Source organism: Scyliorhinus torazame, chromosome 1 (assembly GCF_047496885.1).
Source record: "Scyliorhinus torazame isolate Kashiwa2021f chromosome 1, sScyTor2.1, whole genome shotgun sequence".
NCBI classification, from domain to species: Eukaryota; Metazoa; Chordata; class Chondrichthyes; order Carcharhiniformes; family Scyliorhinidae; genus Scyliorhinus; species Scyliorhinus torazame.
Genome location: NC_092707.1, coordinates 86988548 through 87005861, shown reverse-complemented (window position 1 = coordinate 87005861; position 17314 = coordinate 86988548). Strand labels below are relative to the sequence as shown.

At 51.8% G+C, this 17314-nt stretch overlaps 1 protein-coding gene across 1 annotated transcript in view; it reads right to left on the bottom strand.

Moving 5' to 3' along the window:
* The window catches only part of LOC140409255 (RNA-binding protein Musashi homolog 1-like), a 210144-nt gene that overhangs the window by 45465 nt on the left and 147365 nt on the right, over window positions 1–17314 (bottom strand). The window contains exon 7 of the mRNA XM_072497598.1: window positions 12001–12125. Coding sequence (XP_072353699.1) covers window positions 12001–12125 — 125 coding nt within the window. The remainder of the gene's footprint in view (window positions 1–12000; window positions 12126–17314) is intronic.

The following is a 17314-nucleotide window of genomic DNA, read 5'->3' as shown; positions in this document are numbered from 1 at the left end:
GCATGAGATATGTTCACCGCTTTAAAATCCAGCTTCTGGATGAAAACATCTATGGTTAGAACCTAATGTGCAAATTAAAATAATAAGCCAACCTTTTAAATGGAGATTGGTCTTACCATTGTGCATTGCACCATGAAGTTAGAGCTGAATAGAGGATTCTGGCTGGGATTGCCTGTGCTTCGTAACTGTGTCTTCCAATAATTGGATGTCTTGATAGGGTTTGCCAACTTTGGATGCACATATTCTGGGTGATGTAATCTTATGACCTCCTACCTTCAACTTCCCTTCCCCCAGGCTCCTGCCATTGGGCGTCAATTATCACAGTCCCCCCCCCAAAAACAAAATCACAGTTCCACCTTTCCAATGCTTTTTGAAAATCTAGTCACTCTGTGAAAGGGCAAAAGGAGAGAGGAAGAGGCGATGAGATGAATAAGGGTGGCGAAGCAAGGACAAGGAGGTATAGATGGGCAGTCATGCCACTGAGCCAATACAGGCACTTATTTTAAGGCGTTATTTACCCCCTAATGTTTTGACACTGGCCATTCTGTAGCCATCTAAAATGGCCACCTGCAAAGGACCATGGGAATTATGGTCAACTTGGACACAGACAAGTACGCAGCCTCCGTGTATTGTGCAAAGAAACCATACCGGACCGAAACTTGTACCCATTAAGAGTCAATCACCATTTTCCCCAGGACAATAGAGTTTGAATCAAGGAGCTACAACAGTAGCAGACTAACCGGTGCCACTGCCCCTTATTTGGAAAGGCCTACGTGCCTATGACAATGGTAGCTAGGACCGCCCAGCCACCGAGGTATCCGCCCCCTAATTGGCCAGGATCAATGACGGTGATCAAAACCTTATCGATCCATTGGATCTGGAGTTAGTACCGCCCCAAAGGGCGCAAAAGCCCAGGGGAATAAGAGGAACTGCAAACCGAAGGATTGGCCTCTTTTGGACCGGTCTGTGTGCGACCAATTGCAGCCTATGAACCAGACAAGTTCAAGGACCCGCGATGGCTACCTGAAGGACGTGCCCAGCCGAGACAAACCTGACGACTTCCAACCGACCCACATGGACACAGATCTTTAAAGGCCTTATCACCCGCACAGAGCCGGTCACCCCGAAGTTAAGTAAAGGTCATCTTAGTTATTTGGTTTAGTTTAGTGCGTAATATACTGGTTGTGTGGTCATTCTGTCAATATAAGAAACAGCTTGTGATTCACATAGAAATAACCAAGTCAACAATTCCCAATCGGAGAGCCATGGTATGGACTGTTTGCAGCATCGCCAACCGGCATCTTCAACAGAGGAGGCATTACAGCCAGGCCCCGAGCCCCCTGACACAGTGAGAATCACTAGACAGGCAGCGGGAGCTGGTACTCTGGCTGATTTTCCTTCGCAGCCCATGGGTACTGAGGCCCATTGTGAGCTGGCCCTGCTGAACTGATCTAACTCAACAGTTATGAAAATGGAACCCTTCCAGGTCTGTGAGACTGATCGCCACCCAAGATGGTGACAGCTTGGCCCATTTGGAACAATCACAATGCCTGGTGGGGTTATACCGATTTACCCATGCAATCGCGACACAGTTCAAGCAGCTGTTAGAGCAAGGAGCTTTCCCCAGTGACCTAGTCAACAATGCAACCTCACAGGGCGGCACGGTGGTGCAGTGGTTAGCACTGCTGCCTCACGGCGCCGAAGTCCCAGGTTCGATCCCGGCCCTGGTTCACTGTCCGTGTTCAGTTTGCACATTCTCCCCGTGTCTGCGTGGGTCTCACCCCCACAACCCAAAAAAGATGTGCAGGGTAGATGGATTGGCCATGCTAAATTGCCCCTCAATTGGAAAAAAACAAATTGGATACTATAAATTTAAAAAAAAACCTCCTCCAATAGCAGCAGAAACAGATGGACTGGTCATTTATAGTTTTGGGGATCTTGTTTCGCATGAAAATGCTCCAGGAGCTGGATTCAAAAATAGGCTACTAACTGGAAAACACTTGGGACTGGATTTTAGCTACTGAGGGAAGTTTCCCAACTCGCTGGCCCCGCTTCAGTTAAAAGGTACCCTGCAACGTGTGATTTTCGTTCTGGGAAGTGGGAGGTATGAGATAGAGTTGGGCTCTGCTCTCCTGGAAGCAGAGCGTAGGTGGCCGTCGTGGTGGGTGAATGCCAAGGCAAGTTGGTTGGGGGGCCAGGTTCTCGGAGACTTCATCCCAGTTGTTTTAGAAATTGTCAGGTCCTGTACAACTCAGCCGAGGCCCTCACTCCTCACATCCCCCCCATACTACCTCATGTCTCCAATTCACACGCCCATCCCAACTCTACAACCATTTACCCTAGTTTCCACCATGGGCAGTCCTCAGGAGCCATGTGAATATGAAAAGAAATGATCTTCCCAACAATCTAATACAGTTCTCTCTTGTACATACTTGATAAGTGAAAAAAAGTATAAAATCCATTCAAAGTTTTAAAATCTCAAATGGTTAATGTCTTATAAAAACAAACTTCTATTCCAACACCACAAAGATAGCTAATCCTTTAATAGCTTCTTTCAGTTGTCAACCAAACGAACGCAAAACTGTGGCGTTAATTATAACTTTTAAAGCTCAGCCAAGTATTCATAATGCAGACCAGGTGCTACTTGTTTTCTACCCTGCCAATCAAAACAGTCCAGGAGATTTCTTTTAAAACTCCAATGACAACCGTGGCATGTTGGTTAAAAGTTTAAACAGCAGGGTATTTAAAAGAAATTTCAGATCCTGACAAGTTTTTTTCCCCACAGGATATGGGCGTTGCTGGCTAGGCCAGCAATTATTTCCCATTGTGATTGCGCTCAAGGAGATGGTGGTGAGCTGTTTCAGCCTACGTGGTGCAGGTATGCCCAGAATGCCGCAGACCGTATCCATCCTTCAGGAGTGTTTATGGCGACTGTGTAAACTCTTTACTGCCACACGGCAAAGCAAGGCCCTTGCAACAGCCAAATTGGGGTGTGTTTGAACTCCGTACCGAGTTCAAACGGCCCGGCTGAGTTTGGGTTTTCCGCCTGTGCGAATTATGTGCTGACCCCTTCCCCCTACCGGCAAATATTGGATCCATCAGAAATTAAGGTGGTGGTGGGGGGGGGGGGGGACTTCTGTCTCGAGTATCGCCCGCCATTTTTAAAAGGTCTGCAGGTTCTTCCCAACTCCACATAAATCCGGCCTTGGGTGTAAGGCGCTATTTAAATGCAAAGCTATTCGTACTTTCTTACCCAGCAAGAGTGGGATTTCAGAGAGAACTTTCTTGATCCACAGCTGTGTCAATGCTCCAGCAGAAGCGCTCTCTCTTTCAATTAGAAAGCGACTTACAACTGGAACATTTTCTATTGTTACATGAAAGTACTTAGCTTTTAGCAACCCGTGTGTGTGTCTGCATGTCTCTGTCTCTTTCTGCTTATATATTTGTGCATCTGTCCTGCTATGTTAACCTGACAATTGCAAAGTCCAGCTTGCACAAGAAAGCCTGGCCTGCATGCCTGCTGTTAACATATTGTAATGACAGACAGCTCCAGTCAGGTTGCCATGGCTGCATGCCTCATTCCTAAATTACAGCGACAGATGTGGTGATGCTGGTTGGAGCTGTAATCTGTGTATTCAGGGGCTAGGGTTGAGTCGCTGGGAGGTCAGGGGTCATAGAGGCCAGACTTCAAACACTGGGTGCCCACAAGCTGGTCAATTAACAGAGATTCTTTTGTTAAGATGTTACTTTCGTTTTTTTTTAAGATAAGAAAAATGATTTTTTTTAAATGTGAAAACTGCTCACTCTTCTTGGAAGTTTGAGCTGAGGACATGGTTGCATTTAATATCATTCCCTAATGACTGGGTGATTGCTGGGCTACTGCAAAGAGCATTTTTCATAGCAACCACTGTGTGGACTGGAGTCACCTGGAGGCCAGACCTGGTTGGAGTCCCTCTGGAGGGCTGCAGTGAACCAGTCAGGCCCCTATTACAGGTTACAAACATATGAATTAGGAGCAGAGGTAGGCCACTCAGCCCATTAAGCCTGCTCCACCATTCAATAAGACCATGGCTGATCTGGTTGCAACCTCAACTTCACATTCCTGCCTACCCCCGATAACCTTTCACCCCTTTGATTATCAAGAATCTATCTACTCCCGCCTTAAAAATATTCAGGGACTCTGCCTCAACCACCTTTTGAAGAAGAGAATTCCAAGACTCCCAACCCTCGGAGGATAATAATTACTCTGGTGCCTTTCTGCGTCCTGATGGCTGAGGTGCTAAGTTCCAAAAGGCAGGTCCATTCCACACTGGATGCATGGGCGCGATCCAACAGCCACGCTGAGCCCGAAAAGCAGCTCGCTGTGGCACAGCGTGGCCGTGGAAAGCCGGGAGACCCCCTCCCGGGATCTACCCGGCTTGTCACACCTCGTGAAATCCAATGCGACTCGCGTTAAATAGCCATGTGTTTCCCGGCACTGTGAGTGCCGGATAGACGCGGCTAAACGCGCTCGCAAGGGGACTTTGCATCCTCGAGAGAAAATTGCGCCCTATATGTTCATTGTTGCTCCATGCCCACAACACTACATCCCCCTCCATTCTTGACCATGCCAAGGGGATTATCAAACATCTCTTGCCTTTTGGTTCTTTCATTCAGTGATCTTTGCTTCTGAGAGATTTGGCAGTGAAACCAGGGGCATCTCTGAGCCGGAGCCCATTCTCACCCGACAACCACATATATGCATCGTCCAGCCGGGAAACTAACTGCAGAGCAGTCAGGAGCTGAAGCCTTGGCTGGTTCCCATCCACCCTCTAGCTCAAGAGGATGGAGGCCAAATGCAGACATCTGGCTAAATAAGAATTCAGATGTAATCTGCTGCAATTTTGAAGCTTAAATAAAGGATCTTTTGAAATGCGACCTCCATGTCCAGATTTGCATGGCATATGCAGCAGAACTTTAACCTTTTAGATAGTTTGTTGATAAAATGGGAAAACAAAAAGCTGTATTTCATAAATGGTGTGCGTAACATGTATAAAGAGCATTTACCTTTACTGAATGCAATACTTTCTACTAAAATAGTGCATATGGCTAAAATAGTGTCACCATGGACACCAGACGACATAGCAGCAGAATTAGGTCATACGGCCCATCGAGTCTGCTCCGCCATTCAATCATGGCTGATGTTTTTCTCATCCCCATTCTCCTGCCTTCTCCCCATAGCCCCTGATCCCCTTATTAATCAAGAACCTATCTATCTCTGTCTTAAAGACACTCAATGATTTGGCCTCCACAGCACCAGTGGTTAGCTAGCAATTTTCATTGTACTATAATGGGCTGGTTAGGCCGATGGTTTTCCATTAACCAAAGTTGTTACTGTGCAATTTATAAAGGGCTCCCACCTCTTAACTAAATATCAGAGCACAGCTGCCCAACAACCAGGCCAGGACTGGAGAGTCCAGGGCCTTCCTACTCGACACACAAACACAATTGACCTCCGTATCCAATTCCACCATCTCCAAAGCTGACTGCCCACCATCCATCCACCAACCTGCAACACTGCATAGCAGCTGTCATTCAGCCACAAATTAAATTCTAATATACTTAGGTACATCGACTTAGAGCACAGAAACTGGTCAATCAGCCCAACAGGTCTATACCAGTGTTTATGGTCCACTGCCACCTCCTCTTAATCGAATTAGGCATCTTGCAAGTTCAACCTCTCTTTGTTTTTTAAAAATGTTTTTTTGTTGTACCCCCCACCCCCACCACACAGTGACCCACCCCCTCAAGCAGGACCATGATCAAATTTCCAAACTAAATTACGCAAAAAAGGAACTTTAAAGTGAGCATCGGGCATTTTGTAAACAGACATGAATCTCCAAGCCACATTGTTCTACATGTAGAGTAAGGCACTCCACCATACACAACACCTCCCCCACCCACCTCCACCCCACACACAGACACAGGCACAAACACACACAAAGGGTCTGGTGTCAGCAAGTCTGTCCTGGGCTTAGCCAGCCCGGATTTACTGTGAAGTCACTGGCTGTCACAAGCAATTCATCAGTCTCTGCAAACGAGGTGGTTTGTACTTTTAAGAGTCAATTGCCTGTCTCTCTAATTAGAGAAACCAGAGCAGGCCTCTGCTTTTGTAGCCTTGGCAGCTTACAGAGACCCTGCTAATGTAGATCTCCCAACATGCACCATCAAGAGCCTCCACGAGCAGCCGGGAACCACGGGATGTTGCCTGCATCGGAGGTGGTGGGGGCAGAATTTAAAATTTACATTGGAGGAGTTTGCTTGGATTAACCAATAAATTTGGTCTGTGGTCCCTCAAGTTTAGAAGGACGATGGATGATCTAATTGAGGTGCTCAAAATGATAAAATGATTCTGGTGGGGAAACCAAAACAAGGCGGCACAATTTTAAAACTGGGAGATAGGCTATTCAGGGGGGAAATCTAGAAGCATTTTTTCAAAAGGATGGTGGCAATGTATAACTTCCCACCAAGAGGTTGTGGATTCTGGAGTCAATTAGAGCCTTGGAAGACTGAAATCGATAGATGGTTTGTTAGGGAAAGCTTCCAGGGGACGCAGAGGAACGGCATATCAGAAACTGAAAAGTTAGGGGTAAATGATTTGCTATCAGTTTTGGCCGAATCCAACACACAAATTGCCCATCTCAAAGTGATCGTCAGTGGTTGGGGTGGGTGTGTGACTGCAGGTAGGGCCAAGTAGTTAATCGGCCCATGGATGTATGGATCCTTTTCAGTCATTGTCGGACTCTCTGATCTGATTTACCGTCCCCCATTGGCTTGTTCTGCAGTAATATTACACCTGTATCGCAACCGCCCCGAGGTCAGCGGCTACAACAGCAAAAGTATTTCTGAGATAATATTAAGAAGCTGGAAATTGAGTGAGGATGGGGATGGGCGAGGGAGGACACTGAAGAAAGTTGGATGACAGGGAAGGGAGGGAGCACAAACTTGAGAACCAGTATATCAGAGAACTGTTCCTCTGTGAAAGTGAGTGAGTGAGAAGGAAAAAGGAGAATGAACCAGGGCAGGGAAGTGCTGAGAGATTGGGCTGGGTTAAGGCTTACAAGATTCAAATAAACCCGCAGCACCTCAGAAGCACAGTGCTGTAATGCAGGCCAACTCGAGTCATTGAGTATCAGTAGCAGCAAAGGATTACATTAATACTGGGATCAAGGCTGCTGAAACCTGGGCTGAATACCGAAAACAATCAGTGAGCAGGTTAGGGGCTCACATGACAGCATTCAGTTGGGGCTTTTATCTCAGGCTTCTCTCAGAATACAACGCTTCACTCTGACAATCTGCTCTTTGTTTGGGCCCTGTAATCCATCCAGCTGTTTAGAAATCTATTTTTTTTCCTTCCTTTTAGTCCCAGACATCATGTCCCATCCAGTTGTGCCAAGCTCCCTTTCAGAAACGACATTTAGTTCTGCCAGGAAGCAATTTATTCTCTTTCTCCAACCTATTCACAAAACATTTCCACTGGCTCGAAAACAATAAGTAGGTACCAACTGTATGTTATGTACTCCTATGTGGCTCAGTAGGTAGGGCTTTCACTTCAGAGTCAAAAGGTGGTGGGTTCAAGTCCCACTCCAGAGATTTATGTACCTTACCCTGGCGGACACTCTGATGCAGTACTGAGAGTGCTGCGTTGTTGTATGTCCACCTGAAAAGTTTAACATCTCATCTGAAAGAAGGTGCCTCCAGGTTCCCTTGTGACTATTGGGAACGGCAGGGCAGATCTTCCCATCCTGATCAATATGTACCTTTCAACCAACGTCACCAGAAAGACATTATCTGCTGGTTGTGAGAGATGTTTGTACGTAAAATTACTTTCCCCACATACCAACAATGATATAAGAGCACGGAGCATGAGGAGGCCATTTGACCTCCTTGAGCCTGCTCAGCCACTCAATAATATCATGGCTTATCATCTAATGGCCTGAACACCTGTCTGCCCTCATAATCCTGGACCCCCTTATAGATCAAAAAATACCTAATTCAACTTTGAATAAATTCAAGGATCTATCCTCCGGTGCTCTGTGGGGAACAGAATTCCAAAGATTAACAACACTCGGAAGAAATTTCACCCCATCACTTGCTTAAATGGGAGATCTATTATTTTGAAACTGTTCCCCCAAGTTCTAGATTCCCTAAAGAACGGAAACATCCTTTTAACATCTATTATGCCAACCCCCCCAGAGAACCCATCATGCTTCAATAAGATCACCTCTCATTCTTCTAAACTTAGAGTATTGGCTCAACCTTTCCTCATCCCAGGGATCAACCTAGTAAACCTTCTCTGAATTGCTTCCAATGCTCTGAATTGCTTCCAATGCAAGCTATCACTCCTTAAGCAAGGAGACCAAAACTGTACACAGTACTCCAACTGTGGTCACACTGATGCATGGCACAGTTGTAGCAAGACTTCCCTCCTTTTATATTCCATCTCCTTTGCAATAATGGCCAACATTCTATTTATCTTCCTAACCACTTGCTGTACCTGCATGTTAACTTGCGGTTCATGACAGGTAAAGACACCGGGACTCCTCTGTACCACAGCAACTATAGACACTCTCAATTTAAATATTTTGTTTTTCTATTCTTCCTACCAAAGTGGATAACCTCACATCTTCCCACATTATGTTCCATATCCCAAATCTTTTGCTCATTTACTTAAATGTATCTTGCAGACTCTTCACAACTTGGCTAATATTCCAGTTGGCTGTCAAGTTCTTCAGGATGCTTGTGGTTATGAATGTTTGTTGAAATGCAAGTTTTTTTTCTTCCTTTTGTCACCAAGCCGAATATTACTCCTACTAACTTACTGCAGGGGACATGATTGGATCTGAATAGGAAATACACCTCCACTGAACAGCTGAGGGGAGGGAATATATTGTCATGAATAGAGGTGAAGCAAATACATATTATTGCTACAAATCCGCTTGGTCAGTGGGTCCTCCTGATCAGCCCCAAGTACTTTAGCAAAAGATCAGTGGAAAATCCTCTCAACACACATCCATCCAGAGATTCAGCCCATCTTCCTCCCATCTTATGGTGGCTGATCAAAGAAATGGGAACCCCTTGTCTAGGAACCTCAAAGTGGGCATGGCACCTCATTGAAAATTTTTTTAGTACCCAATTCTTTTTTTTCCCAATTAAGGGCAATTTAGCGTGGCCAATTCACCTACCCTGCACATCTTTGGGTTGTGTGGGTCAGACCCACCAAGACACAGGGAGAATGTGCAAACTCCACATGGACAATGATCCGACGCCACCATGCCTCCTAGCATGGTATCTCAAAAAAAGAACAACTGGTCACATCATTATTAGTCAACGAATAAGAGTTCAACACCAAACCTGTAGCTGCTGGAACTATAATTCCCATCTGCACACCTCTAATAAAGCACTTGCTTCCTTCTTAAGCACTACTCGATTCCAGATTCAATTCAACTTCTTTTTGGAACTGCTAAACAGTCCCAACTTCCTTCAATGTCCACTGGAGCTTTGAAAATTTACTCCGCCTCTGCCAGAATTCACCCTTGCCTGCGGTAAGATTCCAGTGGCAAACACTGGCACCAGCGGATGATTCAAATCATTCGACAGAGGTTCTGGAGACAACACTCCTTCGCTTCCCCCCACCACATTTGCGTACACACCGAGCCCAATGTAAAACTGACCAAGAAAATCTAGGTCCATTTCTGGATCTCGGCTGAGTCAAGTAGGTTTCAGTGGCAGGAATGCGAGACCTGGTTTCAGCATCATTGTGCAGGCAAAAGGAGAGAGGGTATGTGTGGGGAAGGGGAGGCTGGGGGAAAAAAATGTTAGCTGTCAGTCAGGGTTCTTGTTCCTGTTGTTGTCTAGCTGTTGGATAATATACAACTTGTGCATTGCTGAAAATAAGAGAGCCATGCTGTCGAAGCTTTCCATCTTGCACTCATCAGGACAAATGCAAGGAGGCAGAATTTCAGCAACAATTTATGCTGCATGAGAAAAGGGTGCCAATTGGTTAACAAGTCAACTCTGATTGGTCAAGGCATGCCATGGAAAATGCACCAGGGAACTACTGTTCCCAGGTTTATGATTCAAAACAGGAGCGATACCTTGTCATGTTCCTTTTGCGTGCAGCAGTCAGGTCCCTGCATATGAATAAATGTAGCTTCTAGCAAGGGTAAGTGAGCCACATTGAGTCCAGTAATCCTAAAACTGACTGTTAGTGTAATTCTTAGCATACTTATAATCTTTATTATTGTCACAAGTAGGCTTACATTAACACTGCAATGAAGTTACTGTGAAAAGCCCCTTGTCGCCACACTCCGGCGCCTGTTCGGGTACACAGAGGGAGAATTCAGAATGTCCAATTCACCGAACAAGCACGTCTTTCGGGACTTGTGGGAGGAAACTGGAGCACCCGAAGGAAACCCACGCAGACACGGGGAGAACGTGCTGACTCCACACAGACAGTGACCCAAGCGGGAATTGAACCTGGGACCCTGGCGCTGTGAAGCAACAGGATTCTTCAGTAAGTACAATCGCTTCCAATGTTAAACATTAAGTTCTGGGTTTGGCAAACACGGGGTGGTTGAGTACGGTCAGTACACTGCATATTGCGAATAGCCAAAGGGGCATGCTACTTGATATGATCCGCCAGTCATTGGGACGCATGGTGGATATACCTGGTATCACACCAGCACTGAAATTCAAACACATCACTTGTTAGTGTGATTGTCAGAATGTCCTTTTAGCTTCACAGTAGCGTCCTGTTGATAGAGAACACCACTACTGCGCTAGTAGTGACATGAAGTAGTTAGCTTCACTGGTTGTTCAAAATTTTGCAAAGCCTTCCCCTTCCTGGGCAATTTGTTGCTCCCTTTGAAGTTTGGCATTCTTGTGTCTGTCCTGATGAGTACCAGATGAAAACCTTTGACAGCAAGTCCCTTTCTTCTGCAATACATGTTTTTATTATTCAGTCTTAGGATATGGGTGTCATTAGCAAGGACATTTCAGAGAGGTCATGAATGGCGCTATATAGGGTGGCACAGTGATCAGCCCTGCTGCCTCACGGCGCCGAGGATCCGGGTTCGATCCTGGGTCACTGTCCGTGTGGAGTTTCCACATTCTCCCCATGTCTGCGTAGGTCTCACCTCTACAACCCAAAAGATGTGCAGGATAGGTAGACTGGCCACACTAAATTGCCCCTTAATTGGAAAGAAATAATTGGGTACTCTAAATTTATATTTAAAAAATGAATGGTGCTATATAAATGCATGCTAGTTTCTTCCACTGGAGTCACTACTTCTATAACCACTGCCAGCCGAAGTCGGCGAAACCAGCACATACCAGGTAACTAAGCTGGAACCATCTAACTTACACAGCTCTCTTCTACCAAAAGTATCATCAAGCATGCTGACACTATAGATTTTTAACCATCTGCCTAAAGGCTACGATGCCATGAGTTGCTGCAGACTTTAATTTGAGGTATTCACTCTTTAATGTCAACAATGCAAGAATGTCAATTTCTAATCAGTCGTGTTTTTTTTAAAAACTGAGTTTGTGTAATATTGGACTTGTACATTTTGCAGAGGCGCTCAGGGTCACTGATGTTAATAAAAACATCAGTCATAAGAATGCAACATCATCAGCCTCACTGTATCTGTATTAGTTAATAATACGCCTGTCACCAGTCATCTTTTTCCAATCATTAGATGGTGCATGCACTGCCAGAGGGAGCAGATAACACATTATTGCTCTCTCTTTCTCTTTTCCATCTGCTCTATATCTCTCCTTTTTTTTTTAACCATGCTTCCTCTCTCTTTCTCTCTCCATTACCTACGTGCTCTCTCTCCTGACTATGTAAATAAACAACCACAGGCACAATTTTCAGTGTAAATCAAAGAAGTATAAACTGGATAGTATAAATAGGTGTGAATGATACAAGAGCCACGTGTGGGATCCATGAGACTGCATTGGCTGTGCAAATCGGTCTCCACAAAACAGTACCTCCGCAAAACAGTGCGAAACGCACCGCAAACCAGACGCTTACCTCGGTGTCGATTGGTCGTCTTGTCAAACATCAGCATGGCATCATCTACCTGTTGAAAAAACAAGGTATCATCAATATTTCCCCTCCATTCTCCCAAGTTTGAGGCTGTTTACAGATGACAATGTGTCAAGTCGAAGACCGAACAGAGCTAATGGTGAGAGTGGAATTTGGGTAAATACTGGGCTCATTAGAAATAGCCTATTTCCATGTTGTAACTTCCATCGATTTTCCCTGAAGTGTATTATAATAATGGGCCTGCCATGTCAAATCACTGTTTACAGATAGCTACTGGTCTGTGTATTTTCATTTTTATTCTAGAATTGTGCTATTTTCTACTTTCTTTCCCTCAATCTCACCCCAGTGGTGAACCAATGAAAGCGAACTTGTGAATAACATATTGCATTAATGTAGCACCTTGAATCTAGTAACATGTTCAAGGGGACATGTTCAACTAGGTGGGACACGATTCAGCTCAACAACTGTAAAACCTGCTGACACTCATCGGTGTTGAATCTCACCGTGGCACGGTTCAGGAGAGAAACCAGGGGGATTTTTCCAGCAAGGAGCCAGTGCCTTTGAGGGAGGAGAAAGGAATGGCACAAAAAAAAATGTGGTGTTGTTGGGAAAAGATGGGAAAGGAGCTATAAGGGACCTTTGTTTAGACATTTCTCATGAGTCAGGTTCACAGGTGCTTTGAAGGCTTTGATTACTTGGGTTCTTTATCTGCTTCCTAATTTCCGACCTACCCTGAAAATGCCTTGGGATATTTTGATGTGTTAATGGTGCCATACAAACGAACATTCTTATTGTTAAGTCTAAGACTGGGCCAGAGGTGTTGTGCTGTCAAAGCAAAATAATAAATCGGAGGGTGGGGCAGGCAGTGGGGGACAATGACCTCCCAACATCAACACCAAACAATGCTCAGTCTGCTTTTAATTTTCAACGGGTGGAGCCGAATTTCATTTTTTTTTTTAAAAGTAGAAAAGGAAGGGAAATGCAAATATGCTAAATGACACTGGATTCCTGTAAACGACATAGCAGTAGGTCATTTCTCTGGTGCAAGTGTTGGCAGAGTGCGGCCCACTGTTATAGGGCTCTGGCATTCGAAGAGATTCCACACTGGACAAGAGTTCCACTGAGGGTGAAGCACCTTTCGTCATCCTGGGCAACTCCTGCACACCAATGTGACAACTGGCATTGCCAAAGGTTTGAGAGACTGGCGCCGTCCACCACCTAGGATTTTCATCGGTGGCTCTCATTATTGCTTTAGATTAGGACCATGTCTCTTTAAGAGGTCTGAGTTTAATACCACATTACGCTGTTTGGCATTTTTACTTCCTCCCTTACTTTCCTCCTTCTGCAAACGTCTTCTTACTTGGAATCCGAGTCAATCCCTGCTTTTTAAGGCCCTAAGCTGTGCAAATAGACGTCATGTTACAGCCTAAGCTGCACCTTACCACGTGTGTCACTGGCTGAGTCAGCCACAAAGAATGTCAGCATGTAGCAGCATTAAGCTCTTTTTCAATTATAGGCGGATTTCTACACAAAGCAACAGCATTATAAACACTCTGGTTCTGCAACTAATAAGAGAGCCCACATTCCTGGGCACTGCCACTACAGGTACTGTGCACCAGACATTCCTGGGCACTGCTACTGCAGATACACTGTGAGAAAGGGCTGACCATCAGCTTCGTATTTCACCCAGTCTGATTTCATTAAACCAAAGTTCTTCAGGTCACCAAAATACCAATACCATCCATGTGGAGTTTGCACATTCTCCCCAGTGTCCACGTGGGTCTCAATCCCCACAACCCAAAGATGTGCAAGGTAGGTGGATTGGCCACACTAAATTGCCCCTTAATTGGAAAGACTAAAAACAAAGATTTTCTTTTACCATTTCCATTTGGGAAAAGACAAGCAGCACAAAATAGAAAGAGCACCAAACAAGGCTATTTATCCCAGATTCCAGGCCCACCAGAAAATCAAAAAATAGAGGGGAAAACAAATGAGAAAGAAACCAGCACCGAAAAGACCAAAGATGGAGGGGGTGGAAGGGGCAGGTGCGCAGGAGGGGGGGGGGGGGGGGGGGAGAGAGGATGAAGGAGAGAGAAAGAGAGCTGGAGGGGGAAACTGGGGAGTAGAGGGAGGGAGGGAGGAGGCGGGAGGCAGAGGCGGGAGGGAGGAGGCAGAGGTGGGAGGGAGGAGGCAGAGGTGGGAGGGAGGAGGCACAGGGGGAGGCGGGAGGCAGAGGGGGGAGGCGGGAGGCAGAGGGGGGAGGCGGGAGGCAGAGGGGGGAGGCGGGAGGCAGAGGGGGGAGGCGGGAGGCAGAGGGGGGAGGCGGGAGGCAGAGGGGGGAGGCGGGAGGCAGAGGGGGGAGGCGGGAGGCAGAGGGGGGAGGCGGGAGGCAGAGGGGGGAGGCGGGAGGCAGAGGGGGGAGGCGGGAGGCAGAGGGGGGAGGCGGGAGGCAGAGGGGGGAGGCGGGAGGCAGAGGGGGGAGGCGGGAGGCAGAGGGGGGAGGAGGCGGAGGGAGGAGGCGGGAGGCAGAGGGAGGAGGCAGAGGGAGGAGGCGGGAGGCAGAGGGAGGAGGCCGAGGGAGGAGGCGGGAGGCCGAGGGAGGAGGCGGGAGGCCGAGGGAGGAGGCGGGAGGCCGAGGGAGGAGGCGGGAGGCCGAGGGAGGAGGCGGGAGGCCGAGGGAGGAGGCGGGAGGCCGAGGGAGGAGGCGGGAGGCCGAGGGAGGAGGCGGGAGGCCGAGGGAGGAGGCGGGAGGCCGAGGGAGGAGGCGGGAGGCCGAGGGAGGAGGCGGGAGGCCGAGGGAGGAGGCGGGAGGCCGAGGGAGGAGGCGGGAGGCCGAGGGAGGAGGCGGGAGGCCGAGGGAGGAGGCGGGAGGCCGAGGGAGGAGGCGGGAGGCCGAGGGAGGAGGCGGGAGGCGGGGGGGGGGAGGCGGAGGGGGGAGGCGGGAGGCGGAGGCGGGAGGCGGGAGGCGGAGGGAGGGGGGGAGGCGGGGGCGGAGGGGGGAGGCGGAGGGAGGAGGCGGGAGGCGGAGGCGGGAGGCGGAGGCGGGAGGCAGAGGGGGGAGGCAGAAGGGGGAGGCGGAGGGAGGAGGCGGAGGGAGGAGGCGGAGGGAGGAGGCGGAGGGAGGAGGCGGGAGGGGAAGCGGGAGGTGGAGGGGGGAGGCGCAAGGCGGAGGGGGGAGGTGGAGGGAGGAGGCGGGAGGGGGAAGCGGGAGGCGGAGGGGGAGGCGGGGGGCGGAGGCCGAGGGAGGAGGCGGGGGCGGAGGCCGAGGGAGGAGGCGGGGGGCGGAGGCCGAGGGAGGAGGCGGGAGGCCGAGGGAGGAGGCGGGAGGCCGAGGGAGGAGGCGGGAGGCCGAGGGAGGAGGCGGGAGGCCGAGGGAGGAGGCGGGAGGCGGAGGGGGAGGCGGAGGCGGGAGGCGGAGGGGGGAGGCGGAGGGGGAGGCGGAGGCGGAGGGGGGAGGCGGAGGGGGGAGGCGGAGGGGGGAGGCGGAGGGGGGAGGCGGAGGGGGGAGGCGGAGGGGGGAGGCGGAGGGGGGAGGCGGAGGGGGGAGGCGGAGGGGGGAGGCGGAGGGGGGAGGCGGAGGGGGGAGGCGGAGGGGGGAGGCGGAGGGGGGAGGCGGAGGGGGGAGGCGGAGGGGGGAGGCGGGGGGTGGAGTGGGGAGGCGGAGGCGGAGGGGGGAGGCGGAGGGGGGAGGCGGGAGGCGGAGGGGGGAGGCGGGGGGGGAGGCGGAGGGGGAGGCGGAGGGGGGAGGCGGAGGGGGGAGGCGGAGGGGGGAGGCGGAGGGGGGAGGCGGAGGGGGGAGGCGGAGGGGGGAGGCGGAGGGGGGAGGCGGAGGGGGAGGCGGAGGGGGGAGGCGGGGGGTGGAGTGGGGAGGCGGAGGGGGGAGGCGGAGGGGGGAGGCGGAGGGGGGAGGCGGAGGGGGGAGGCGGAGGGGGGAGGCGGAGGGGGGAGGCGGAGGGGGGAGGCAGAGGGGGGTGGAGTGGGGAGGCGGAGGGGGGAGGCGGGAGGCGGAGGGGGGAGGCGGAGGGGGGAGGCGGAGGGGGGAGGCGGAGGGGGAGGCGGAGGGAGGAGACAGAGGGGGGAGGCAGAGAGGGGGAGGGGGGAGGCGGAGGGGGGAGGCGGAGGGGGAGGCGGAGGGGGGAGGCGCAGGGGGGAGGCGCAGGGGGGAGGCGCAGGGGGGAGGCGCAGGGGGGAGGCGCAGGGGGGAGGCGCAGGGGGGAGGCGCAGGGGGGAGGCGCAGGGGGGAGGCGCAGGGGGGAGGCGCAGGGGGGAGGCGCAGGGGGTGGCGCAGGGGGGTGGCGCAGGGGGGAGGCGCAGGGGGGAGGCGCAGGGGGGAGGCGCAGGGGGGAGGCGCAGGGGGGAGGCGCAGGGGGGAGGCGCAGGGGGGAGGCGCAGGGGGGAGGCGCAGGGGGGAGGCGCAGGGGGGAGGCGCAGGGGGGAGGCGCAGGGGGGAGGCGCAGGGGGGAGGCGCAGGGGGGAGGCGCAGGGGGAGGCGCAGGGGGGAGGCGCAGGGGGAGGCGCAGGGGGGAGGCGCAGGGGGGAGGCGCAGGGGGGAGGCGCAGGGGGGAGGCGCAGGGGGGAGGCGCAGGGGGGAGGCGCAGGGGGGAGGCGCAGGGGGGAGGCGCAGGGGGGAGGCGCAGGGGGGAGGCGCAGGGGGGAGGCGCAGGGGGGAGGCGCAGGGGAGGCGCAGGGGGGAGGCGGGAGGGGGAGGCGGAGGGGGGAGGCGGGAGGGGGAGGCGGAGGGGGGAGGCGGGAGGCTGGGGGGAGGCGGGAGGGGGGTGGCGGAGGGGGGAAGGCGGAGGGGGGAGGCGGAGAGGGGGAGGCAGAGGGGGAGGCAGAGGGGGAGGCAGAGGGGGAGGCAGAGGGGGAGGCAGAGGGGGAGGCAGAGGGGGAGGCAGAGGGGGGAGGCAGAGGGGGGAGCAGAGGGGGGAGGCAGAGGGGGGAGGCAGAGGGGGGAGGCAGAGGGGGGAGGCAGAGGGGGGAGGCAGAGGGGGGAGGCAGAGGGGGGAGGCAGAGGGGGGAGGCAGAGGGGGAGGGGGGAGGCGGGAGGGGGAGGCGGAGGGGGGAGGCGGGAGGCTGGGGGGAGGCAGGAGGGGGGTGGCGGAGGGGGGAGGCGGGAGGCTGGGGGGAGGCGGAGGGGGAGGCTGAGGGGGGAGGCGGAGGGGGGAGGCGGAGGGGGGAGGCGGAGGGGGGAGGCGGAGGGGGGAGGCGGAGGGGGGAGGCGGA